At 58.7% G+C, this 9,536-nt stretch overlaps 2 protein-coding genes across 2 annotated transcripts in view; both read right to left on the reverse strand.

The window, feature by feature from the left end:
* The window catches only part of LOC127751791 (vitamin K-dependent protein C-like), a 5,083-nt gene extending 5,060 nt beyond the window's left edge, over positions 1–23 (reverse strand). Inside the window, exon 1 of the mRNA XM_052275864.1 lies at positions 8–23. Coding sequence (XP_052131824.1) covers positions 8–23 — 16 coding nt within the window. The remainder of the gene's footprint in view (positions 1–7) is intronic.
* Positions 7–9,530, reverse strand: LOC113210793 (uncharacterized). Its single transcript, XM_052275866.1, has 21 exons — positions 8,671–9,530; positions 8,533–8,571; positions 8,355–8,414; positions 8,109–8,189; positions 7,619–7,860; positions 7,228–7,417; positions 6,927–7,144; positions 6,669–6,852; positions 6,306–6,517; positions 5,820–6,051; positions 5,516–5,733; positions 5,085–5,268; positions 3,240–3,451; positions 2,818–3,007; positions 2,225–2,632; positions 1,930–2,144; positions 1,631–1,841; positions 1,028–1,212; positions 824–944; positions 612–737; positions 7–494 (listed from the first exon to the last, which is right to left on the reverse strand). Exons 1-21 carry the CDS (start codon positions 9,110–9,112, stop codon positions 376–378), a joined length of 4,089 nt encoding a protein of 1,362 aa, XP_052131826.1. The 5' UTR covers positions 9,113–9,530; the 3' UTR covers positions 7–375.
* Positions 9,531–9,536: the final 6 nt, after the last annotated feature.

Below are 9,536 nucleotides of genomic sequence, written 5' to 3' on the forward strand. Positions count from 1 at the left end.
CTTATACATCTGGGTGACGTCATGCGCTTTGGTTCTCTGCCCTTCTCGAGAGTACAAGCTGCTGACACCTTAAAGTTTTATATGTATACAGGGTGGTCCACAGACCCCTTCCTATATTTTGCTTATACTGTACCGGATGCAGGCGTGCGACCGGGTTGCATACTCGCACGGGGCCATAAGGCGCCGTAGTGAGCAACGATAGGCAAGCCCGCCCGCACGCCTGCATGCGGTACAGTATAAGCAAAATAAAGGAAGGGGTCTGTGGACCACCCTGTATGTTTTATGTTTAGTCTAAAGCTATTTAAGGTATCATCTGTTAAAAAAAACAACACTGGCCGGTCACAAGAAAATTCCTTTTGAAAATCCGAAAAATGTTTAAACAGTGTTCATTACGAATACCGTACCGGCTTCGCAGGAGTCGCCGGCGAACCCTGGCGGGCACACGCACCCCTCACTGATGCTGGCGTTGCGGAAGCCGCCGTTCTCGCAGGATCCTGGAGAAGAGGAAAGCAACAATGAGCTCACGTCAACGACTTCCTCCGGTTTGACTGGGACTGGGAGGCCAGTGGAGTGCATAATGCAGGTGCTGCAGGTGCTTCAGTTAGACCCACCCGTCTGTCGGTAGCCGCGGTGGCGCTGCTGCTGACCGGATCGCTGGTTCCGGTTCCTCCTGTTCCGTCGACGTCGCGATGACGCCCCAGCAGCCGGCGAGGCGATCACCACGGAGTCGCTCCGGCCTGCAGAGAGAAGCCACACCAAGATGATGTAGTGTTCAACGAGGAGCCCTTTTCGGTCCTCGACGAGGCAGTCTGCTTCTGCTTACCGAGCTCGCAGCGCGCGAGCCTCCGCAGCCGCAGCCCGCGCGCGGCGCGCACCTCCAGGGTCCAGCCGTCCTGCTGCTCCGGCACCGACGCCAGGACCGTCCTGCGGCGCCAGGACGCAACCTGCGCGCACCACCAGAAGAGTCAGCCAACAGGGCGCACGTCAGCACAAAACGTTTGCTTCAAGCTTGTCGTCGTTCGCTCACCCGGTCGAGCGGCAGCGTGCCGACGGCGGCGCTGCCGAGGATGCCGGTGGCGCTTAGAGTCAGCGGCCGCGTCGTCCTGGTGGCCAGGTACTCCATCTCCAGGCACACCTTGGCGCCGGCGGCCACGGGCGACAGCGCAGGGCTCACCAGCGGGGACGCCTCGTCCTCGCTCACCCACTCGCGGCCTGCAGGGGGTGCGCGTTTGTTACCCCAAGATACCCCTAAGGTACCGGAAAGTACCTCAAGGTACCCCTAAGGTAACCGGAGCGGAAAGTACCCGAAGGTACCCTCAAGGTACCCCAAGGTAACCGGAAAGTACCCCAAGGTACCCCTAACCCCTAAGGTAACCGGAAAGTACCCCAAGGTACCCCTAACCCCTAAGGTAACAAGGTAACCGGAAAGTACCCCAAGGTACCCCTAACCCCTAAGGTAACCGGAAAGTACCCCAAGGTACCCCTAACCCCTAAGGTAACTGGAAAGTACCCCAAGGTACCCTCAAGGTACCACAAGGTAACCGGGAAGTACCCCAAAGTACCATTAAGGTACCCCAAGGTAACCGAAAAGTACCCCAAGGTACTCTCAAGATACCCCAAGGTCACTCACCTCTCACGAACATGGTGCGGCCGGCGGTGGAGGTGACCTTGAAGCGGTTGTTGCCCGGTGCGAGCTTCACCACGGCCTTGTTGTACGGGTCGTCCTCGAGCCACGCCTCCAGGACCTCGTCCAGGATGCCGCCGTCGCGCCCGTACCGGGGCGCCCGCCTCACCACGAACACGTGCGTCTTGCCCGGAGTGAAGCCCAACGGGCCCGTTTGCTGCGGACATGGCCGTCGTGAGCAATAAGCTGCAGAGTGTGACGCCAGCAGGTCAGGTCCGGGTGCGTCCCCGTCGACGGGCTCTTACCTCGGCGAGGTCGTCGCCCCTGCCGGACACGCTGTTGGTGTCGATGACGGCCGTGGTGTAGCCCATCTTGTTGTCCTCCACGCCGCGCACCCTGACCACGCTGCAGGACGTGTCCCCGCACAGGCCGAGGTACAGCCGGCCCTGGGCCTCGTTGGCGTCGAGCGAGATCCACAGCGCGTCACCGGGCGCCATCGGCCACCCGTCCGCGGCGCCCCCTGCAGAACAAGGACAGTCCCCCGTGAGCACCCCGTCGTCCCGCTCCACGGCGCACCCGCACCAGCCGGAGCGACCTTACTCGTGTCGAGGAAGGTGGAGCCCGCGTTCGAGTCGACCTTGAAGATGGTCCTGTCCGGCCCCAGCGGGACGGACACTTTCGCGCCCGGGTCGCCGTCGACCCAGACGTCCAGGGCACTGGTGGACGCGCGGTGCACCACCAGGGTGTAGTTGCGGCCCGCGACGAAGGGCGAGGCCGCCGCTCCCGCGGGCTGCACCTCCTCGAGGACCTCGCCCTGCACGTCGCCGACGCTGGTGCCGCGGGTCACCCTGGTGGTGTAGGCCAAGGGCTGCAGGCCGACGATGCGCACGGCGCTGCAGGACGTCTCGTCGCAGAGGCCGAGGGCCAGCCAGCCGTCCGGGCGGGAGGCTCTGAACAGGACGCGGAGCCTCTCGTCCACAGCCATGAGGTGGCCGTCGACAGCGACCCCTAGGAGGCGAGATGTGGCCGTCAAATACGGTTGAGAACTGTGATGGACTTGGCGTAGGTCAGATTTGAGATAGGCACCCGGGAGGCGTTTAAGTACCCCGCGGGAGAGAAATACTAATAGCATTATAATAACACGATGCGTAAAAGAAAATAAGTCGCGAATTTGCGAGCGGTTCAGCGCGCACCTGAGAGCAGCCGGGTGGAGCCCACGGCGGACACCACGTCCAGGCGGTCGTGGTCCGGCTCCAGGCTCAGCTGCAGGTCGGCCTGGCCGCCGGCGCCCCCTTCCACGCGCACCGACAGCAGCCGCTCCGACATGCGGTGCAGGATGAGCGTGAGCGTCGCGTCCACCTCGAAGGTGTCGGCTCCCGGCGACTGTAGAAGACATGAGGGAAGCGGTCATCTAGGGTTAGAAATTTCGGACCGTTTCCGGAAAGTTTCCGAAATATTCCTTTAAAAAACACGAAAATTTCCAGGGTCTGGGAAATTTTTGTTTTCTTTCGGAAAATTTCAGGAAATTTCCCGCAAACTTTCCAGGGTTTATTCAATAATGCTCAGTATTTTTTTTTTAAATTCCATCCTCCGGGTCGCGGACGACCGTGCGCACCTCCTCGATGACGGGCCCGGGCGCCAGCACGCTGCCTGCCGCGGAGACCCTGGTGGCCGTGTTGAGTCGGCCGCCCGTCGCACCGCCCACGCCCAGCACGGTGCACGTCGCGGAGCCGCACAGCCCGACGAACACCCAGCCTTGGGGGCGGACCGGCCGCACCTCCACGCGCACCTGCTCTGACACGGAGAGCTGGTAGCCGCCCGCGCCTCCTGAGCACACACACGCACACATACAATCGGACACTGCACTGCACGCCACTGACGTCACGAGAGCAAGGCTGCTGGCTGCTGCTCGTGGAATGCCTTGCGAAGTCCACATGCAGAAGGAGGAGGGGAGCGGAAGTGTGGGGGAAGGGGGCGGGGGAGCAACAGTACGGCGAAGAACCGAGGGGTGCTTCACTTAAGGGGGGATCCTAGTGTAGCGTCTCAAAAACAAGGGTAATTTTGGGAATTATTTTAAAAAAAACTATAGATCTTACCAAACTGTACAAAACACCGTTTAAAAGATGGCAGTTTCATCTACAAAACTGAAGTAAAAACGTCCTGATCGCTTGAAAACTGCGGCGACACACCCTGGTAAAAGATGGCGTGTCACAGGTGTGGCGCTATGCTGGTCGTACACTTTCCCACGGACTGGTGCGTCTAAAACAGTCGTACGAAACGGTGTTTTGTTCAGGAGGAACCTGGCTTTGGTTGGTACTAGGATCTTTGCGATAAAATTATTTTTAGTATTTTTTTGAGCAAGTCAAACTTTTAGTACTGGATTTGAGGAAAAAATTTTCAATGTTTTAATTTTGTTCTCAAATTTTCGATACGAGCTACAGTATTTTAAATACAAAATTCGCAAAATAAGCATTGTTTTTGAGCCGCTACACTAGGATCCCCCCTTAAAACAATTAGTGAACACCCCGGAAAAGATCAGAAAAGTCAGAAAAAAAACAAGGAAAGTTCAACTAAAATCAGACAAAAAAAATCATTAGGAGAAACAGAGAAAATCGGAAAAAGACCAGAAAAAATCAGAAAAAAAACCTAAGAAGAAAAGGATAAAATTTAGACGAAACATCGAAATTGGTGTAAACTTGTATTTATCGGAAAGGACCCGTCGGGGCAAACGCCTGGCAGTCAGGCAGTCTCTTTGCCGCGCGGGGCGACGGGGACGAGCGGGGGAGGCCTATACCCCGGGCGGGGTCACCAGCGGTCCGGGTTGCCGAAATAAGTCTCTTCTGTTACGCGTTGTTCTGGGACACTGAGGGGGGGATTGAGATGGTCGGGCGCACACACCACTCTGTACAAGGAGCGGTCGGCAAGGCCAGCGCGCGGGTTAGTCCGGACCGCGCACCGGGACCGAGACGGAAATTATAGAGCTTCGGCGGCTGCCCGCGACCTCAGCGAATGTATTTCGTGCGGAGGCGGTTCGAAAAGAAGAGCGATGGGTCACCACCACCACCACCTTCTCATGGCGGCGGGTCGCGCTGGCCGCCGTATTTGGCGAAAGCAAAAAGGAAGGCCTCTCCCGAGAGAATGTGAAGGTCGCCAACGAGAGCGCGGCGGGCGGGGGAAGCGGCGCGGGCGTCTCTGTCGCAGCGCACGGACGATCGCTCCCGTCGCAATGTATTTTAAGCATAATGAACAGCAACATATGCGAGGTGGTGTGGCGAACGGTGACCCGGTCGCTGTGTTGTAATCCAAGTGAAGCAAGATGTCGCACCTCGGGTGTGTCTCATCATGAGATGATATGGTGAACAGCGGAACAAATAGAAGCGCCGCCGATCGTATATCGCGAGGGTTTCCCGCCAAAAAAAATTCAAACTCGTTCACAAAACACCTCTCCATGGCAACTCACCGTCCTCGTAGGCGACGGAGCCCGCGTCCGAGGCCACCTTGAGGACGACGCGGTCCTCCTCGAGCGGGATGGTGGTCTTCCTGGAGGAGGCGGGCTCCAGCCACACGTCCATGAGCCCCGCCGTGCGCCGGTGGACCACGAAGCGCAGCCTCTGGCCGGAGATGAACTTGCGAGGCCCCCGCGTCTGCGGCGGATCGGAGAGAGACAGAGTCAGACCGAGACAGACGGAGGCAGACAGAGACAGACAGAGACAGACAGAGTCGCATTCGTAATAATTGCGAGGCAGATGGATAACCACAACCGGTAATTAGAGGACGGCATTACCGGAGTAGTAAAACCGAGTGCGTTTTTCTTTTGTATATTCTGCCGACGGTTTACTTTTGTTTTCTGCTGCAAAATAATGTGGAATAACAAACATTTTAAATTATTACCGAGCTCTGCCAGACGGGGCCGTCGCCGACGACGCTGTTGCTCGTCGTGATCCTGGACGTGAAGCTGAAGCGGTTGTCCTCGCCCGCGCCGATGACGCCCATGGCGCTGCACGCGTCCGCGCTGCACAGCCCCAGCCACAGCCAGCCGTCCTCCTTGGACACCGTCAGCACCAGGGTCGCCATCTCGCCGACGGCCAGCTCGCGGCCCTCGGTGAGCACTGCGAGTAGCAACAACACCCTCTCGTTTAAGACCACCAGTGACACGTGACACCCTCGTCTCCCTCGCACGGCGACGATCAGTCACCTTGAACGAGGGTGGTGGGTCCCACCGAGGACGCGAGCTTGAGTCGCGGCCGTCGGCCCTGGTCCGCGTCGAGGTCCACGACGGCCATCCTCTGATCGTCGCCGTCGCCATCGCCGTCGCCTTCCATCCAGACCCGGAGCTGCGCCGGACGACCCCCGGCGGGAGGGGCGTGCTGGACCATGAGGCGGAGGCTGCGACCGGCAGTGAAGCCCTTCACCTCGCTGCCCTCGGTCTGGGAGAGAGGGGACAGGACAACGAGGGTTACCTCAATGGACATTCAAGCATTACACTAATTTTCCTGACTTTCCTGATTTTCTCTAATAAATTTTCATCAAATTTTCCTCGAGTTTTCCTTGTCTTTTTCTCTGTTTGTTTTTTGGTGGGTCTACACTGAATTTTTTTTGAGTGCCCCTCGCAGATTGAGCGGCGTCGATGATACGGACGACTCTTCCGCAATGTCACCCGCTGTCCGCAGTCCTCTCTCACCTGGGGTGCGTCCTCGTCCGAGACGCTGTTGGAGGCCGTGGTGCGCGTGGTGTAGCCGAGGCCGGCGCGGTCGTCGGCGCCCTGGACGCGCACCGTGGCGCAGGCGGTCGCGCCGCACAGCCCGACGTCCAGGACGCCGGCCGGCGTGTCCACGCCCACCTCCACGACGACGCGCTTGCCCGGCTGCATCACGAAGCCATCCGCCGCGGTACCTGCGCATCCCCCACAGCCCCCACATCGGCAGCGATGTTACCACGATGTCACAAAGATATCACAGCGATGAAAGCAAAACGACTTCACGGGCGATATCGAAACGATGTCGACGATCGGACGTTGTCGTTGTGATATCGTTACACCGCACACCTCTGACGAATGACGTGGGCCCCGCGTCCGAGTCGACCTTTAGCCGGAGTCGGTCGGGCTCGAGCGGGACGGTCGCCTTCTGCTCGGGGTCGCCCTCGAGCCACACGTCCATGGCCCACTCGGACTTGCGCGCCACCACGAAGGACTGGCTGCTGCCCAGCGGGAACGAGTCTGGGCCCGACGGCTGCGAAAAGACAGGAGGGTCGTCGTCAAGGAGGTTGGACTACCAGGACTACCAGCCTCCGGGACGAGCCTCACCTGCTGCAGCGCCTGCCCGCGCTCCTCCGTCACGCTGTTGGAGCTGGTGATCCTGGTCGAGTAGCCGAACGCGCCCTTGTCGTCGGCGCCCGTCACGCGGACCACGCTGCACGCCCGGTCGCCGCACAGCCCCAGGTCGAGCAGGCCGTCGCGGGTCACGTTCAGGCGGACGATGACGCGCTCACCGACCTCCATGTGGTAGCCGTCCACCTCTTGACCTGTGGTGTGGGGACGTGTTCTTTTAGGATGGTTGTGGATAGGGGCTGTCAGTACAGTGTACCGCACCGCACCCCTAACCTACCCTGGACGAAGGTGACCATCCCCGCCGGCGACGAGGCCTTCAAGAACGACATGCCGGGGCCCAGGTCGACGCTGACCTTGTCCACGGGCCGCCCGTCCAGCCACACGTCCAGCTTGTCCTCCGTGCGGCGGTGCAGCACGAGGGTGTACTTGCGGCCGCTGGGGAGAGGAGTCACGCCGCCCGATGGTGCCTGGAGGAGGTCAAGCGCGGCCGACCACAGCGTGGTTGGGGATTTAATTTTTCCAGAAAAGTATTTTGAAAGTCTGATTTTTTCCCGTAAATGTTTCATAGTTTTCAATTGTTAAAACAGAAATTTCTGGGAATATTTTTTTCATTTTTTTTTCTGGTAAAGTTATTTCGAATTTCAAAATCCATAGTCGTGGTACCTCACCTTCGCGACCACCCGCGCCCCGGGGTCCGTGATGTCGTTGCTCGACGTGGTCCTGGTCTCGAACCGCAGCCCCGCCGAGTCCGCGGCGGTGCCGACGGCGACCACCACGGCACAGCCCGCGTCCGCGGGGTCGGCGTCCTGCTCGGCGCACAGCCCGACGAGCAGCTCGCCCGCGCGTACCGTGCTCAGCCGCACCCGCACCTGCTCGTCCACCGCCATCGGGAAGCCCTCCTGCGCCACCCCTGAGCTCCACCAAACAAGATTAGCGTATTCTTTTTTAGGAATTTTTGTATTACAGGTCTGAATGTTTTCCTTGAAGTTTTTATTTTTTTCAAAACTTTCTAGAAGTAGTTTAATTTTTTCATATTTTTTTTCTGTGAAAGTTTTCAATTTTTCAGGAAAATTTTATGACTTGATGATTGCCAATCTACAATACTAGATTTACAACATGGCGAGATGCTGCTCTTCGACAACTCGATAGTATACGTACTCCTCTCTCTGCGCCAGCGATTGGTCGTCCACTCGCCGCAGTCATCGTTCGCCGAGCAGGAGGCGATGTCCGGACTAGGCGCTGTGAGATATGGCATAAATCAAGAGTGTACACACAGACAGATGCAGAAGAGAATGCAAAGCAGTGAGGCGCCATGTTCATAATGCGCATCCAGTTGTAGTTAATGGTCGCAAGCAGCAAGCAGCTCGCGTGCGGCGCCGGCGGCAACATCCTCGGTTGACTCACCGACTGTGGCGGCGCTCGACGAGCCGGGCAGAACGTCAACGTCACCCTCATTTGTAAAACCTGTCAGGATGGCGAGCAAAACCAGTCAGTGAAAACGTTTGGCCGACGACTACTAAAACGAACAACACGTGTTCGATCGTATCGACAGCACACGTGTCGTGTGATCTGTTTTCATTACCTGACGGACCGCGGCGGAGGGAGATAGCAGCAGCCGGCACTGAAAAGCAAAAAAAAAAAAAAAAAAAAAAGTTTGAGAATTTTGTTTTCGGACAACGCCACACCACCCACCCTGCTTCATTTTACTATCGGGGCTCACCTTGATAACCCGACACATCCGTGGAGGATTCGCTGGTGTAACACTGTAAACCACCTCCTTTTTGAGGACCTCCGGTTGCAGGCGCTGGCCTCCGCGTCGTTGTCGGCCTCCTGGTGGTGGTTGTCGGTTTCCGGGTCGTGGTCGTCGGCTTTCTGGTCGTGGTTGTCGGCTTGCGGGTCGTGGTTGTCGGCTTCCGAGTCGTGGTTGTCGGCTTCCTGGTCGTGGTTGTTGGCTTCCTGGTCGTGGTTGTCGGCTTCTTGCCTGTGGTTGTCGTCTCCGGGTTTGTGGTACTCGGCCTGGTTGCCTGAATTCTGTTCGGTACCACCGGTTGTTCTGATTCCTCGGCAGGGAACTCGATATTGTCATCGTTCTGCTGCGGACGGAAGCTCGTCGTCCTGGAGGTCGTAGTCGATGCCGTGGAGGTTGCCGGAGACTCTTGCATCTTGAAGGGTTGCCGTTGTGCCAAGTCGGCGGTCTGCGCCAGCGGCTCCCCCGCTAGGACTTCCTCGTCCTGGGCCTGCTCCTCTTCGGGCTGGCCGTCCTGGTCATCCTCGCCCGGCACAGGCGGCCAGGGCGACAACCCTGCACTCGGCTCCGAGTCGCCCTGCTTGGGATACGTACCCGGGACAGGGTAGGAAGGACGGGGAGGCCGGGGTGTGGTGGATGTTTGGGGGGCGGGGTACGAGGGCCTGTAGGGTGGGGAGGTGGGGCTGGTTGGGCGGTATGGTGGGGAGGTAGGGTTGGTTGGGCGGTATGGTGGGGAAGTTGGGTTGGTCGGGCGGTAGGCTGGGGTGGTGGGGGCGATTGGTCGGTAGGGTGGTGAGGTGGTGTACGGTGGGGAGGTGGGGTAGGTCGGGCTGTAGGGC

The sequence above is a fragment of the Frankliniella occidentalis genome, unplaced genomic scaffold (genome assembly GCF_000697945.3).
Source record: "Frankliniella occidentalis isolate FOCC.00 unplaced genomic scaffold, Focc_3.1 Scaffold1072, whole genome shotgun sequence".
NCBI lineage: Eukaryota > Metazoa > Arthropoda > Insecta > Thysanoptera > Thripidae > Frankliniella > Frankliniella occidentalis.

Excerpts from the sequence above, each read along its gene's own strand:
- LOC113210793 (XM_052275866.1), bottom strand. The coding sequence starts at position 9,112 with ATGCAAGAGTCTCCGGCAACCTCCACGGCATCGACTACGACCTCCAGG. Across the intron at positions 6,853-6,926 it reads GCGGGCAGGCGCTGCAGCAG|CCGTCGGGCCCAGACTCGTT; the intron begins GTGAGGCTCGTC and ends GTCTTTTCGCAG. Across the intron at positions 2,633-2,817 it reads CTCCACCCGGCTGCTCTCAG|GGGTCGCTGTCGACGGCCAC; the intron begins GTGCGCGCTGAA and ends CTCGCCTCCTAG.